Genomic DNA, 17,924 nt, shown 5'->3' with positions numbered 1-17,924 from the left:
CAAAGAGATGGAAAAATATTCCATGCTCATGGATTGGCAGAATTAATATTGTGAAAATGTCAATGTTACCCAGGGCAATATACACGTTTAATGCAATCCCTATCAAAATACCATGGACTTTCTTCAGAGAGTTAGAACAAATTATTTTAAGATTTGTGTGGAATCAGAAAAGACCCCGAATAGCCAGGGGAATTTTAAAAAAGAAAACCATATCTGGGGGCATCACAATGCCAGATTTCAGGTTGTACTACAAAGCTGTGGTCATCAAGACAGTGTGGTACTGGCACAAAAACAGACACATAGATCAGTGGAACAGAATAGAGAATCCAGAAGTGGACCCTGAACTTTATGGGCAACTAATATTCGATAAAGGAGGAAAGACTATCCATTGGAAGAAAGACAGTCTCTTCAATAAATGGTGCTGGGAAAATTGGACATCCACATGCAGAAGAATGAAACTAGACCACTCTCTTGCACCATACACAAAGATAAACTCAAAATGGATGAAAGATCTAAATGTGAGACAAGATTCCATCAAAATCCTAGAGAAGAACACAGGCAACACCCTTTTTGAACTCGGCCATAGTAACTTCTTGCAAGATACATCCACGAAGGCAAAAGAAACAAAAGCAAAAATGAACTATTGGGACTTCATCAAGATAAGAAGCTTCTGCACAGCAAAGGATACAGTCAACAAAACTCAAAGACAACCTACAGAATGGGAGAAGATATTTGCAAATGACATATCAGATAAAGGGCTAGTTTCCAAGATCTATAAAGAACTTATTAAACTCAACACCAAAGAAACAAACAATCCAATCATGAAATGGGCAAAAGACATGAACAGAAATCTCACAGAGGAAGACATAGACATGGCCAACATGCATATGAGAAAATGTTCTGCATCACTTGCCATCAGGGAAATACAAATCAAAACCACAATGAGATACCACCTCACACCAGTGAGAATGGGGAAAATTAACAAGGCAGGAAACAACAAATGTTGGAGAGGATGCGGAGAAAAGGGAACCCTCTTACACTGTTGGTGGGAATGTGAACTGGTGCAGCCACTCTGGAAAACTGTGTGGAGGTTCCTCAAACAGTTAAAAATAGACCTGCCCCACGACCCAGCAATTGCACTGTTGGGGATTTACCCCACAGATACAAATGCAATGAAACGCCGGGACACCTGCACCCCGATGTTTATAGCAGCAATGGCCACGATAGCCAAACTGTGGAAGGAGCCTCGGTGTCCAACGAAAGATGAATGGATAAAGAAGATGTGGTTTATGTATACAATGGAATATTACTCAGCCATTAGAAACGACAAATACCCACCATTTGCTTCAACGTGGATGGAACTGGAGGGTATTATGCTGAGTGAAGTAAGTCAGTCGGAGAAGGACAAACATTATATGTTCTCATTCATTTGGGGAATATAAATAATAGTCAAAGGGAATATAAGAGAAGGGAGAAGAAATGTGTGGGCAATATCAGAAAGGGAGACAGAACGTAAAGACTGCTAACTCTGGGAAACTAACTAGGGGTGGTAGAAGGGGAGGAGGGCGGGGGGTGGGAGTGAATGGGTGACGGGCACTGGGTGTTATTCTGTATGTTAGTAAATTGAACACCAATAAAAAATAAATTAAAAAAAAAAAAAAAAGAAATAACCTGGACATTTGGAAGCACATGAGCACTTAGTATGAGCTTAAAATGAGAGTGATGGTGAAGACTCTGGAGAGCCAAGCAGAGCCAGGTTGTGAAGTCCTTGAATACTCTATGTGAAGTCCTAACAGCCTGGACCTTACTATATATGCATGAGGAAAATCATTTAAGAATTTTAAGCAGACAAGTGACATGACCCCCCAAAACAGAGGATGGATCGCCAGAGTTTAAGTCAAAAGTCAAAATCACAACAAGCATCTACTACAATTTTCTGGACTAGGACTAAAGCAGCATTTGTTATAAAAGATAGAATGAGATCAAGTATCTTATGTTTGATGACAGAGTTTTGTGAAGAGGCTACAGTCCTCAGGATTACTCCTCTGCCTTTGGACTCAGTGGCTGAGTAGACAGTCATTTTAATAAAGAAAATACAGAAGGTGAAGCAAGTTCAGAGTATAGATGGAAAGTTCAATTGGGGAAAATACTGAGTTTGGGGTTTTTTTTTATTTTTTTATTTTTTATTTTATTTATTTTATTTTTTTATTTATTTTATTTTTAAATTTTTTTTTTAAATACTGAGTTTTTAAGGTGCCAACAGGGCATTTAGTGGAGATGTTTAATAAATAATTAGATCTAGACTATAGAACCCAGGAAAGAGATCTGAGCAGGAGGTAGAGATTTAAATATCTCCAGCAAGAAGATCAATGAGATTTCTTACAGAGAACAAGAAGGCAGAGAAGACAGGCAGGAGCCAACAGTTATGGGGATGATAGATGAAGGGAGCTGCCAGAGGAGGGGTAGGAGAAAAATTTGAAAAGTGCCATCTCAGAAATCAAGAGATGAACCTTTCCAGCAAACAGGAGTAGTCAGTTCAAACAAATACCACGAAAGCTCAATTAATACAAATGCTATTGATGTCCAAACAGTACTTTTCAGTCAAGTCCATGATAAATCTTATAAGACAGACTGGAGACATGGGTGGAAGATAGGGAGAGATGTCTATAGCACTGGGCTAAAACTCAAATAGGAAGTGAAGAAGGGCAGCTAAAGATACAGACCAGAATTTCAGGAAGTTTGGTCATGACAAAATAAAGTTTATCAGCATATTATTCTAGAGCTGAGCTTATCAATTTTGGATGTACATACAAATCATCCGAGGATCTTGTTAAAATGTAGGCTCTGACTCCGCACATCCTGCGTGGGTCCTAAGATTCTCCATTTCTAACCAGTCCCCAGGCAATGACAATGCTATAGGTCTATGGATCCTATTTTAAGTAGCAAGGATCTAGATGGGAAAACAGCAAGAGGAAAAGGTTCCGTGTTTGCTGTTCTACTTTGAGATCATTTTGCTTCTTTGTTTATTTTAGTGGGAAAGAATTAAGCATGTTCACAGCCTGTACTATATTAATCCAATGAAGAGAAAAGGCCGAAATTCTGGAAGAGGGATATCTGACAGTGTAACACTCCAGAGAAGGTATCCGAAGGGATGGGATCTAGAACACCTATTCACCTTGAACTCTAAAAATGGGGTAAAAAGACCTCTTCCTCTAGGGTGGGAGAAAGCTAGTGAAGGTGTAAGAGCCAGTGAAACGTGCGGGTATGCAGAAAAAGGTGTGGGACTCTGAGGGTTTCATACCGACCCTGGATTTTTCTGTGAAAAAGGAAGTTCATCTTGGGATACAGGAGGAATGAGGAGAAAAAGAAGGAGATGATGAGAGACTTGAAAAGATTGCTGAGTCATTAGGCAGGCCCAGTAAAAGGATGGTGAACTGGGATGACACTAATTCTACATCCATGATAGTTGTTTTCCCAGGTACTCAGGAGAAAAACCAAAAGAGATGGTTAAGTTGATCCAAGACTAAAAAGAAATGACAGGGTACACCCGAAGAATAATGACGAGGATCCTAGTAATGCTGGCAAGGATGACAGGGGACCTACTCTGGAGATAAAGCTGGCTAAGGAAGGGGGTCTTCAGGTGTATAACTAACCAGGAGAAACAGAGAAGAATCCAGAGGCTGGAGGTCCCAAATGAATTAAAAAAAAAAAAAACAAAATACAAAACAAAAGAACCCCCACAAGCTGAGAATATCAAAGTGATGTGATTGCAGTAAGAAATTGGCATATTGGAGTTTTAGATTCCAAAGGTGAAATTTCAGATATAGATATACTCTAGTGTATGGCCATAGGAGAGGGCTGAAGAAGAAAAAATGAAAAGTTTTCCTTTCTTACAGCAAAATTACAGTGCAAAAAGAAACCACAGAATAATATCTTTTCATTTAGTATATATCTGAAAGGAAAAGCACATGAGCATTTCTGTCTTTTAGTCTTCAGAAGTAAAGGCCCAGATTTGGGCCTACCCTACAACTACGTTCCAAAGACAGAACCCCGCTCTTTGAAAGACATTGTAATAAGGACAGAGGCACAACTGGATTCACTCAGGTTTTCAGTGATTTTACAGTACAGATAATGTGACTCACTTTTTTGTTTAGTGAAAATGAAGATCTTTGATGTACCAACTATCCCCTTGCAGTATGAAATATATCCCATTTCAGTTTTATAATATTGAGTTATTGGAAAGGTTTTGAATGTCTATTAGTCTATATGTTTTAAACATCTCAGTGAAAAGACAAGTTTTTGAAATAAGATTCATTTTTGTCACATATACACTAATACAGGCAATTTTATAATCTAATACAAGTCTAGCTAGTATGTGCTTGATACATTTGATTCTGATAGCAATACCTTCTCAAAATTTTTCAGTCTAATATCTGGGTGATCATATTAAGATGCTTTACATTTTATGTTTTCTCAGAATGAGAATCATGTATGTCTCTTGTTAAGATAAATGCATGGCCTCTTTGCTTATAGTGACATTTCTTTCTATAGCAGCAAGCTATATACTATGTGGAATCTAACAGTCATTTCCTTAAATCATTTCTAGTGTTAGTATAATACAAAATTTAAGATACATATAACAAGAGATATCAATGGTTTATTTTTATTTACCTATCAAACAAAAAAGAATAAAACATAAATGTAAGTTATTATTTAATTTAAAATGCATTTTATAGCTTATGAAATGCTTCATTTATATAAATACTTGAAGTAATCATATAGAAACCGGTTATAAAAGACACAGATCATTCTTAAGCCTGAAAACCTACATCTTTGAGTTACTGACAAAAATATAGTTATTTGCCACCAGAGGAAAATACAAATGAACAACTGCATGAAAACATGCAGAAAAGTGTGATTGGGAGGCATCATTCTCTCATCAGTTTTGTTTTTTAATTTTTATTTAAATCCAATTTAATTAATATATAGCATATTATTTCAGAGGTAGAACTGAGTGATTCATCAGTTGCATATAACACCCAGTGCTCATCACATCACATGCCCTCCTTAATACCCATCACCGTTACCCCATCCCCTACCTACCCCACTCCCCTCTGGCAACCCTCAATTTGTTTCCTAGAGTTAGGAGTCTCTTATGGTTGGTCTCCTTTTCTATTTTCATCTTATTTATTTTTCCTTCCCTTTGCCTATGTAAAAGGCAAAAGATTTATGCAATCTGAAGAGAAACCAGAGTATTCCCTTTGCCTATGTTCATCTGTTTTGTTTCTTAAATTCCACATACAAGTGAAATCATAAGGTACCTTGTCTTTCTCTGACTGATTTATTTCACTTAGGATAACACCCTCTAGTTCCATCCACATCATCAGTTTTTAACAGTGATAAATATGCCTTATAATTTTAAGGGTTTTTTTATTTTTTTATTTTTATTTATTTTTTTTAATTTTTATTTATTTATGATAGTCACAGAGAGAGAGAGAGAGAGAGAGAGAGAGGCAGAGACATAGGCAGAGGGAGAAGCAGGCTCCATGCACTGGGAACCCGACGTGGGACTCGATCCCGGGTCTCCAGGATCGCGCCCGGGGCCAAAGGCAGGCACTAAACCGCTGCACCACCCAGGGATCCCCTAAGGTTTTTTTTTTAATATTTTTTTAGGAATATACTGCCACTGACCTAATAAAGTAAAAAATGATTGAGAAAAATCATGACAACATGATCATGTGCATTTTGAACATATTCTCCATCAGCCAGCAATATCCAAACATGCTGAAAAGCTGTTTGCCACGTGGAACGAATTTCTCACCTCTTCCTACTGCATGTACAACTGATGGGCCATATCCTCGGATCTGGAATCCAAGTCCTTCAGCTGAATCTGGGATTTTCACAGTCCTAAAATCAGTTAGAAAATAGGGTAAGATGACTTTAAAATGCCACAGTTGGTTAAAACAATGGTGCCTACACTTTATTCACTCTTTCAGTCAACATGTGTAGGGGGGTTTACTGTGTAAAAGATACTGACTGGGTTAGAAACCAGGTGACAAACAGGGCGCATGCCCTCACAAAGGCACCCAGCCAGCACACATGACAGACTTCCTCAACTGAGCATGGCCATTGCATGGTGTACGCTGAATGAGGAACAGGCTCTGGGATCAGACAAAACTAGCTCCGAATCCTCATTTAGTCACTTGATGGTTGAGTAACTTGCACAAACTCCTTAACTTCTCTGAGCTTGTTTCCACAGAAAGAGGACATTAAAACTCATTTTGCCTGGTGTCATTGGTGACTAAAAGAGGAATCTTTGGTCCATTGCCTTACAACATGCTACGAACCATGTAGGCATTTCAATAAAATGGAAGCTCCTCTCCTTAGCTTACCATTAAAAAAAAAAGGTATTTATTTATTTGAGAGATAGAGAAGAGATAGAGCAGGAGCAAGGGGAGGGGCAAAGGGAGAGAGAGAATCCTCCTAAGACTCCCTGCCGGGTTCAGCGATATATGGGTTCAGCGATATACAAGAGGCTCTATCCCTGGACCCTGAGATCAACCTGAGCCGAAATCAAGAGTCCGCCACTTAACAGACAGAGCCACCCACTAAGGAGCCAACTTCTTAGTTTACTGTTACAAAGAAGATAGAGCACTGTGAAATGTCTTTGTTACAAATAATAAAAGAAACAGAGTTAATCCATTTCTACCTGTGGGGAATTTCATCAAAGCACAACAACAAAAAGCTACTTCTATGAAGAACAGATCTGTCAAACACTACCTCAAAATAATTATAAAATGTGATTAACTTCAGTATTTATTCAGTGAAATTTTGAGAGAATAATACATCAAAAGGAAAACCTGAATAAGGAAAGAAATGTTTTCAATGAAGCCATGTGGAAAACAAGATGAGGGAAAGTAGAGCCTGAGTAAACTATTATGACAAACCAATGAGGGATGTCCAGTTTGGCACTAATAAGTGAGCCACTCCACAGAAGGAAGCCAGAGATCAGAGAGCAACAATGAAAAGCAGGGAACATGAGATAAGGCTGAACATTATAATAATAAAAATGACTATCGTAAATTGCAGTACAGAGCAAAGACAAACGAATGCAATGCAATAAATTTTGATGGATGGCCCTAGATGCCCAAGAAACAAAAGTGTTTTCCAAAAGATGACGAATTAATCATGAAACAAATGTCAGCAGCACTTCAAGGGCACATTAGACAGAGCCTGAAGTTAGGTACAACAGCACTTACTTACAATTTATAAAATAGCTGCTAGATCAGTTTGAGCAACACCGTGCCTAGGACACTTGAGAAAGCCATACATGGCATTTGCGCCTGATGGCAGAGGCTGATCCTGCAATCTGAAATATAACCGAGGCAGGCTTTCCAAAATTGGGTGATAGAAATGGGAATTGTCTGTTTTAGGGAAACTTGAAAGTAGTATTATGAATTAAGTTACATACTGTGAATAGGCTATACACTATGAAGTGATCTACATATTGGTGGAGTAGAGGTCACAGAACTAATTTTCCTTTATCCTTAATTACATACCATCTGGTGTATAAGGCTGTATTTGCTTGCTTGGAATAGCACCTTGTTACTAGTGTCTGTCAAAAATAAATAAATAAAAGACACCTGAAAATGGGAAATAACTGACTAGGAAAAGGAAAAGAAAAAGGAATAAATATGTTTTCTGAGCATGAAGCAAAAAAAATAGAAGTAGCTCATGCTTCTATTTATCATGAACTAGAGTTCGCTTTTGCTGAAATAACTTCAAGCTTTCCAGCCATGGTGAGTTATTGTTGCTTTTGGATTGTGAGGAATTCATAGCAGCCTCTTGGTTCTTTCACAGCAAGGTCTTCTATCTTCTAATATTGCTAGGGAAGGCTGACCTTACTCTAATCTTCAAGAAGATTATTATATATTTCTTTAAAAATTTTGTACAAAACACCATGAGATTCATTTTGCTTATAATACTGGGACTCTCTTCATAAAGTGATCTTTGGAAAACATGTTTCCCTGCTGGGACCACTATATTGTCTATTAAACGAAGAATTAAGTTTATACAAAAGGAACACTCCGTTTCGTGTAGAAAGTAAGTGCACTAAATAATCTGCTACAAAGCCTTTTGAAAAATTCTTTGATGCTATCAAGTGTAAAATACAGCTATGCTCAAAAGAAAACTACAGTTGTATTTATTTCTCATATTTTTGCCTTTTCCTCCCCAGACAAGACACTACACATCAAGTATAAGGGGCCACTGTAAGAAAATATGGGAGAATGATTTATAGGAATCATACCTTAGGATAAGGACATAAAGGAAAGGCTACAGATTTCAAGTAAGTTAAAAGTGAAAGATAAAATCAGTACTCTATCTTAAAAATCAAAATGGTTTTGAAATATAAAATATGCTCCTGATGTAATAAGGAAGCAATGAAAAAAATGAAATAAGAAGAGATATGCATCACAGATAACATCACTGGAGTATACACGATGAGCTGAACAGGTCACTAAGTTCTTTACAAACCTAAATTTATTTAATGTTCTCAGCAGCTCCATGACATAGACAGTCTTATCAGCTTCATTTTTTTATGGATGAAGATGTTGAAGCAACATAATTAGCAAGCAAGTGGTGGAAGAGAAGCTTGAACCTGGACCAGAAATATTGGGTTCCAGATACTGTGCAATAAGCACAGAGTAGGAAGACACAGGTTCTAATGCTGCTCATCAAGCAATTAGTTCTAGAACTGAAGATTTGCCCCTATCTATTTAATCTTAAAGTTGAGGACTTCAGAGTGATCCAGCTGTTTACATGTCTATGATCAGTCAATCAGTAGTTACAGAGTTAAATCAGGGAGCAATAGGGCCATGGGGAGGCCCTTTATGTTTACTAAGGATGCTTTGGACTATTATTCTCTTATTCCTTTCCAGTCTGCTCTTTTCCTTTTAAGTGTCCTCAAAGGGTCCGGAGGTAGGCAACTAAGGTGAGTTTACCCTGGACAGGACTGGATAAAGAGGGAGTAATAGATCAAAATTAGGTTGAGAGAGAAGACATTGTTATGGTTATTCTCTGCCCTCCAGCCCAAAGTTTTCCTAAATGAGTAATTTTAATGAGTCACACTCACTCTTTCCTTGGTAAGTTTTACCATCGACCTTGATGACTTAATGCTGAAGAATCTAGCTCATTACATTGCATGCTCGCTTCAGCAGCACATATATTCTAGCTCATTACATTGCATTTCAATTCCTAAGATAAAGAGTGCACCCAGTTACTGATGAATATATATATTAAAGCAGGGAAGCATTGTATTCTATAGATAGTAAGAATATTTTCATAAGTAGTTAAACTAAACCTTTTGTTTTTTAAGTGGTAACCTTCATTTACCTTAAAATGAATACAGAGGCTTAGTTGCTTATTACTATGAATAAGTGACATAATTAAATTTTAGACAGTAATTTTAATATAATCATACTACATTAAGACATTATGCTAAGTGCTTTCTATTCATCATATTGATTAATTAATTGATTAAACAAATCATGGAAACATGATATGGGAACACTAGACTATCATGATTTGCAGAAGAAAAACCAACGTCTTCCAAGGATATCCATAATATCTTATTAATTAAAAAAAACAGATTATAATGCATGATCCCATTTTATAAATACACGGTTGTGTAAATCTGCATCAGTACTTAGAAAAATCAACTATTACTGAATTTCAAAAAGATAATAATGCCTGATATGATTATAAGAAACACATCTTTGTTTAGAAAAATCTATACTCTCTAAATTTGCTATAATAAACATGAGGGTTTTTTCCTAATCATAGGTAGGTAGGTAGATAGACTTTTTTTTTAACAGAATGGACATGTCACTAAGTACAAGCAAGCATGTGAGTGTATTTCACCTAGCTGTGCTCCCATTTCTTATAAGCATTTAATTACAAACCTAATATCTAACTAACTTATAGACCTGAAATTCTTAGAGCTGAACATGGTGAATGCAGTTCTTAATATAAAGTGTTCTCCTAGTTTTCTTCACTTCTAATCAAACTCAATCCAACCTAGACCAGAAAATATGGGCAGCAAAAACAGTATTAGTTCTACTGAAACTACCTGATTTGAGTATCAAGCATTAGTATCATAAGTGATGCAGTTTTTCCTATCATTTAAAGACCAGTATTAGTGATCTTGGTGAGGTTTAAATGTCTCAAGCAATGAGATACTTAATTCTAGACATGTACTTAGTTAACTTTTCTATTTTATTCACCTATGTATAATTTTTTTTAAATCCCACATAAATCATGCAACTTACTCCCTTGGCTTTGTGCTCACAAGAACTCTTAGAGGTTTTCTGCTGTTTAAGCATGATTTCAGGAAGCAATCCACTTCATTGAAAGGTCTCATAAAAACTAGGTCACCATTAATAGCAAAAATCTTTTTCCCAACTTCCATGCCAGCCATCTAAGAGAGAAATAGAAAAAAAAATCAAATTATATTTTAATAAGGAATCTATTTCACAGAATTAGAAGCTGAAAAGACCTAGAACTTGCAGATTTTTGACATTTTAACACATCTGCAATTTTTTTTTATACAATTTCACACAACAGAACTGTGGGGGAGATAACACAGTTATTCTCTTTGACCTAGTTTTAAATTTGATCACCCATTTGTACTGAAATTCCCTGCCCCTTCTTTTATGACTTAATTTTGTACTCCTCCTGTGACCCTCTTTCTTTTGTACCTTATAGTTCTTTTCTTATTTCATCCTTTAAGCTACAGTCAAACCCCAGGGTAATTTTCTTTTACTTTGTTTTCCATTTATGTCCAATTAACTCAGAGAGGTTCAACCTCTATATAGCCATCAATGACAGCTGAATACGTATTGCTAGCATGACACAGCATAGATATCTTCAGGGCAGGAGAGAGGAATGGCCTGGAACCCCAGGAAAAGAGCTCCAGAAAGCACAGATTGGCAGAGGCTGAAAAGATAAAAGAAGACATCATCTCTCCATGCCAACCAGGCCGCCATTCTTAACCAATTCCACTGACTCCGAACTACATGCTGTTTTGGTTACCAGAGAAATGATGAAAACCTGAGAGAGTGCATTTAATCAGTGGCATAGTCAGATGAAACTGTCCCCTAAGAACACCCACAGAAAATGTCTGAGAGAAACATTTCCTTCTTGCAGAAAATTACTAAAAATAGTCCCTTCTTGGTCCAGCCCACTAACAAAGTATGAGTTGACCAGAGTTATTTCAATTGGAATGAGTGTGCTCTACCTAACATTGTCTTGCATGAGCTTGTGTTTTGGTAAAAGATGAAGGCCTTGGGCAATAGCAGATAGGAGGATGGATGGCAACCTTAAATAGATTCGAAGTTAAAAGCCATGCTTCATTCATTCTCACATTCTCTAGTTAAGATTTATATATTTAGAAGTTTGGTTGAGGATTAAGGCATTTTTACAAGCCAGACAGCAAGGTGAGACCATTTTAAATCTGATATGTGTGGGATATAACAATCCCAATAGGTTCCGTGAGAGCAGGAGATTTTGTCTCTTGTTCACTGTTGTATTCCCAGAGCCTAGAACACTGCCTGGTATATAATAGGTACTAAATAAATAATTCTCAATGAATGATCAGGAGATTCATTTTTTAAAGGCTGATGACGTGAGAGAACATCAATTGCCATTAACCTAATGAGAAAATAAGTTAAAACATGTGCTTTACTGGTGAAAGTTATATATATATATATTTTTAGGACAATCAAAAGTGATAGGAAAATAAAAGACATAGCCCTTGATTTAATGGAACAGTTATCTGACATACATAATAGTGTCTCACTGAATGCAGTCTCCATAGGGTTCCCCCAATCACTGATGAACAGGGAAGTCCCAGGGACAAGGGATAAGCCATGTGACTTCCCAGGAGGTCAAGAGTTCACAACTATCAATCTTTACAATACTTCCTTTCAACTATCTTTGAGTACATGGACTCTGTCACAAATCCCAATATCTGGTAGAAACTCAGAGTAAGATTATTCAGAAACACTATTTTTTTAAAGGTTTTATTTATTTATTCATAGACACAGAGAGAGAGAGAGAGAGAGGCAGAGACACAGACAGAGGGAGAAGCAGGCTCCATGCAGGGAGCCTGATGTGGGACTCGATCCCGGGTCTCCAGGATCACACCCCAGGCTGCAGGCGGCGCCAAACCGCTGCGCCACGGGGGCTGCCCAAGAAACACTATTTTTAATAAAGACACTTATAAGCTAATTTCAATTTGTTTAGAACTTTTATATTTGTATGTCATGGACAAGAAATTTAAATAAAGATGCTACTTTACATTACCTCAGCATTAGAGCCCTTTTCTACCAACTTTATTATTGGAACTTTATTTTTGTCTTCTAACCCAAAACCATAGCTGCCTTCATTGGATTTAATCTGAAATGCAAAATATTAACATTATTAATAAAGGTACTATGAAAAAAGGTACAAATCAAACAGAATAAAGGAAGAAAACTTATACATGTTAATAAGCTTACCAATAATGATTTGGCTATAACATTTTCCACAACTTTTAAATCATGTTTCATTAGACGATGCTTCATATTTGATCCTTCCATTTCCTCATCCGAAAAAAAACGGAAAAGTAGGGGTTCATCTTTGAATTCACTTTTTTCAAGGACTACAAAAACAGATTCAAATAGTTTCAATTAATCCAAAAATTGAACCCACTTTCCATATTAATAGACATTCAGTAAACGAATACCTGTCCCATAACCTCAATGTCATACTCTTAGAAGAAATTTCACTCACAAGTATCCCTATGATATTGTTCTATTTCTTCTGACAGCTTTAAACTGATAATTCTTTTAAATTACTATTAACTGGTATGCCTGAGTGGCTCAGCAGTTAAGCATCTAGCTTCGGCCCAGGGCGTGATCCTGGAGTCTCGGGATCAAGTCCCACATCAGGCTCCTGCATGGAGCCTGGTTCTCTCTCTGCCTGTGTCTCTGCCTCTCTCTCTCTCCTTGTCTCTCAAGGACAAATAAAATAAAATCTTTAAAATATAAAAATATAAATAATTATTAACTAAAGAATTGTGAATTTTTAAGTATTTTTTCATAACTTAACTGTTTTGTACTCACCCAAATTTAATAAAAGATTATAATGAATAAAAAATGTATGCAATCCAAAACATAAAAACCTACAGTGTTTTGAATTTGTAGTAAACATTCAAAGTAAGTTTTTAATATCCTGAACAATTATGGGAAAACTCAAATGAGTAAGTGTTGCTCTTATGTGTGTGAGCCATTCCCACTGTGGTCACTTTTATCAACAATTCAAACCAGAAATAGATCTTCTGGGTGAAATGTAATTTTAGTTTCCACTAATTCCTAGTCTTTTTCTATTTCAAAACATTATTCTCAAATAATCTTATTTCAATAAAGGTCATTTCCCCCCTTTTATGTATGTTAATAGTTCCCCCCAAGTCCCTAAGATCCCTGACACGCCCTGATGACATAAGGTTTATGTTTCATTAATCTTTTTAAAAATAAGGCTAAATACCAATGGAGAGAAATTTATATTCAGTGAGATCCTGACAGCTGTCAAAATGTTTTGAAAGAGAAATCTTCTCTATTTCTATTTATCTCTCCTTGGTAGGTAGAAACACACTTGTTGGAACAGGGTAATTCATTGAGCTGGGAAACTAAAGGTAAGACAGTGGTCCCATGGCACTGTACAAGGTTTGGCTTAAGATGAGACAAATCTCCAGGTCTGGGTCTGATTCTGGGTGTGACTTTGGGAAAGTTACTTAACTCTTTGAACTGTAGTTTCCTCATCAGTAAAAGGGGGGGCAATAAAACCTTCTTCATAATGCACAGAACCAAAAATGAAGTAACAAGTGTGATTAACTGGACATACAGAAAGCAATACAAAACTATTTTATTTCATTATTATTACAGAGTTCCAAATAATAACTGGTGATATATGTATTGATCTTTGGATGGAAGACTGGCTGGCAACTTGGGTTAACAATTGAAAACTATCAACCACCAATTAAAAAGTAACATGCCACATTTGACAACAGAAATGAAAATTCTACTTGAGATCAAGTTAGGTCTTGCCTACATGACCCAAGTGCTTCCACAAAACTCACATGGTGTTTTGCTACTGCTATTTTCCTCTACAAAATACTATGCCTAACAGGAGTGAGAAAGGATATCAATAAAGACAGGCAGGAGCCAAATTTGTTGTGCTTAACTGACATAGACTTTTGTAGGGAAACTATTGTTCTTAACTCAATAGTTTATTTTTTTTTTGTTATTTTATTTATTTATTTAGGCATATGAGAGGGGCAGACAGAGAGGGAGAGAGAAAATCTCAAGCAGGCTCCACCTCCAGCATGAGCCCAACAATGGGTTTGACTTCACACCCGAGATTGTGATTTGAGCCAAAATCAAGAGTTAGATGCTTAACCGACTAAGCCACCCAGGCACCCTTAACTCAATATTTTGACATAAATATTTAGATAAAGTTACTGCTTATTGATGTTTTAAAAAGAAAAACAATTGGAAGCTCAGCGGTTTAGTGCTGCCTTCAGCCCAGGGCGTGGTCCTGGAGACCCAGAATTGAGTCCACGTTGGGCTCCCTGAATGGAGCCTGCTTTTCCCTCTGCCTGTGTCTCTGCCTCTCTCTCTCTCTCTCTCTCTCTCTCTGTGTGTGTGTGTGTGTGTGTGTCTCATGAATAAATAAATAAAATCTTAAAAAAAAGAAAATTAAAATACTTGAAGGCTTTCAGCTTGATATTATTGTTTTAATTCCCCATAATAATGTCAATTCTCCCAGTCAATAGTTTGCTCTTCAAAGACTGATATTTCTCTATCACAACTCATATAGTGCTCTAGAGATACATAGTGGGATGTAATGGAAATCCCAAATGAATGTAGGCTAACCAAAAATGCTCTCAATATCATTGAAAGTTTTGTTATACTTCCTTCTTCATAAAAAGGTAATGACCTTGTGATTGTTTCAGTTGGTTGAGTAGTTGACTCTTGATTGCTCAACCGAGGGTCATGAGATTGAGCTTGGGGTCAGGCTCCACCCTCAGCAGGCAATCTGCTTAAGATTCTCTCTCTTACTCTCCCTCTGCCTTCTCTCCCAGTCTCTTTCTCTAAAATAAATAAATCTTTTTTTTTAAAAAAAGGTAATAACCTTCTGAAAGTAACTGGCAAATAGGTATATATACATAACCCAAATGTGTTTATAAGTATACATATATATGTTATATACATGCAAACAGTGCAAAAGATTAGGTTTGTGGAATCTATAAGATGCTATGAATAGAGAGGGAAAACTAAGTCTCATTATTTTTATAAATTTAGGGGGAATGAAGTCATCGAACAACAAAATCTTTAATTAGTAGCCAATATGAAAGACATTTTTTTCCATAGATTTATAATTTTATTCTCTGAGATAATTTTAAAAGCATTTTTCTAAAAAGAACAATAATTATCTGACAATATATGCTTTCATTTAATCATTTTAAATATATACTGACATTCAAAAAACCCATGAGTCTGATCTAAAACAATTTCAATTTTTTTTAGAAGCTACTTAAAAAAAAACCAACTTCTTAGTTCAAGATTTTGTTCTTCTGGAATCAGTCTAGAAAAATAGAAGGGAAGTCATAGCAACTGGTAGATAATAGCAACTAGACATTGGAATGGCACCAGCGGTGAAATTGAATGCAGATATGATGTAGCATGGATACATGGCAAGACCCATACAGTCTTGTTGGTTCATCTCTAAATGACTTCACTAAAAGAATGAGATACTCCCTATGCCCTAACAAAAACAAAACAGTAAAATACATTTGTAATCTCCCAGAATAAAAATTCCTACCATGGTGCATAAATCCATTGTCACAGAGACCGACACCAAATATCATTGCTTCTTCTCGGGTGCGGCAATCCCCCTGTTAACCACAAAAATATGGCATATCTTAATAGGCAACTAAAGGCTTTGTTGTGTCTTTATGACATTTGATGTTCCCAGCACCATACTGACAGAGCCAGTCATTTATTAAGGCACACATCGCATTCATAAGCTCATGATGCACCTAATTGCTATAAAACATTTATTTAATTATGAAAACATCTTTTTTGACATTAAGTGAAAAGCAAAGAGTTAATATTTCCTGAGAAAAACCATATTGTATTAAACATGAAAATATATAAGTAACTAAAATTTGTTGATACCACAAATGATCCATTTCTCTCATTTTTTTTAAATCTTGTATCCCAATTGTACCACAAGAAAACAACCTATATATTGAAAACACACTAAATAAAGTTAACGAAAAATCATTATGCATGATCTCTGCTATCACATTCCTCTACTAAATGGCCTTGCTCTTTAAAGGACCCCTAAAAAACTCTACTAATGTAGGGTGATTTCTAAGACCCTAAAAGTAATTTGTACAGCTGAGCTTGTAAATGCAAGCTTCTCTTTTACTATCTTGCAGAAAAAATAATCAGATCATATAAATGAAGAAAAAAATGAAAGCCCAATCCAAGCTTCTGTTATGTTTTTATCTAGAAAACTTCTATTTTGTTCATATAAGTATGGATTCATATATAGGAATAGGCATATGTACATATATGTATGTATCTAATGTTAGTCCTACCAAATTATTCTAATGTCCCTGTGCCTTTTACTGTTAGATAATAATTCGCTAAGTAGTAAACCGTTGTGAAAATAAAAATCTAGATAAATGAAGGGATTTGTTCAACTTTACATAACTAATCAGAAGAACAAGCATCTGGTAGTAGATTACCTGAGTCCCAGTCCATCACCCCAATTTCTAGTATGTACCACTTCTAAGAAATTGTCATAATAGGCCACTAAGAAAACCTGAAGAAAAAAAATAATTGCAATATGGTCCAGTTTTTGGATAGCCTGTTCTATTATTCTAATACTCACATTTGAAAAGTAAAACAATGCCAAAAAAAAAAGAAGAAAAAAAGCTGCTCACTGGTTCCTGAACTTTAAATATTTATTAGGCACCAATCTTCACTTCAAAAAACTTTCTTCAGTTTTCTCACATAGTCAACATACACAACAAGTTCATGTGAATTCTATAAGATTATAATTTCTATGTAAAATGCCAACTCTGACACCAAGTACAGAACCAATTCTAATGATGCACATTTGACCATAATATTGAAAAAGGCTCTGACTCTAGTAAACCCACTGCATGTATGAATCAGTTTTTATATAAAAATAATTGTTTGGTTTAATCTAAAATCTTAACTTCTAAATAAAATACATTTAAGTGCTATAAATTCAAAAATAAGCAGTCTTGGGTAGTCTAGAAATTAATATTACATAATAAAAATCTCAACATTTATGTGCACAAATGAATCAAATATTAAACAATATTGAAGCAAAAATTATGATTATCAAATGTTATTCATATTTAACAAAGAATAGACCACTTTCTTTAATAACAAAAAAGTAAAACTGCTTATGAAATAGACATATATATCTAAGCATGATAACATTTCAACAAGCAATATCCCCTACCCCAAAATAGTAAGTTCTATCAAAGTTGTTTTTTAATCAATGAAAAACAAGTGATCATATATTAGTTGACCCAGTATAATAAAACATTTAAATTTTTATTTGAATATCTAGTATGTTGGGGTAGATGCCCTAATTTGCAAATAACATTTTTTCAATACCTACCATAGTTCCTGAGCTAAATAAATACAATTAACAATAAATTTCATACTTTCTTATTTAAAATGAGCGTAGATAAATATTAAAGCTTATATGGTCAAAGCACAATTATTATCTAACCAAGAGAAAGGCACAGGCATTTTAGAATAATTTGCTAGGACTAA

The 17,924-nt window shown here is 35.7% G+C and overlaps 1 protein-coding gene across 1 annotated transcript in view; it reads right to left on the bottom strand.

Moving 5' to 3' along the window:
* Nucleotides 1–17,924, bottom strand: part of PREX2 (phosphatidylinositol-3,4,5-trisphosphate dependent Rac exchange factor 2) — a 288,100-nt gene that overhangs the window by 140,911 nt on the left and 129,265 nt on the right. The window contains exons 15-19 of the mRNA XM_025477924.3: nucleotides 15,922–15,994; nucleotides 12,558–12,700; nucleotides 12,364–12,456; nucleotides 10,329–10,477; nucleotides 5,822–5,907 (exon numbers count right to left, since the gene is read on the bottom strand). Of these exons, the coding sequence (XP_025333709.1) occupies nucleotides 5,822–5,907; nucleotides 10,329–10,477; nucleotides 12,364–12,456; nucleotides 12,558–12,700; nucleotides 15,922–15,994 (544 nt within the window). The remainder of the gene's footprint in view (nucleotides 1–5,821; nucleotides 5,908–10,328; nucleotides 10,478–12,363; nucleotides 12,457–12,557; nucleotides 12,701–15,921; nucleotides 15,995–17,924) is intronic.

The sequence above is a fragment of the Canis lupus genome, chromosome 29 (genome assembly GCF_003254725.2).
Source record: "Canis lupus dingo isolate Sandy chromosome 29, ASM325472v2, whole genome shotgun sequence".
Classification (NCBI taxonomy): Eukaryota; Metazoa; Chordata; class Mammalia; order Carnivora; family Canidae; genus Canis; species Canis lupus.
This window is presented reverse-complemented; position numbering and strand designations above follow the sequence as displayed.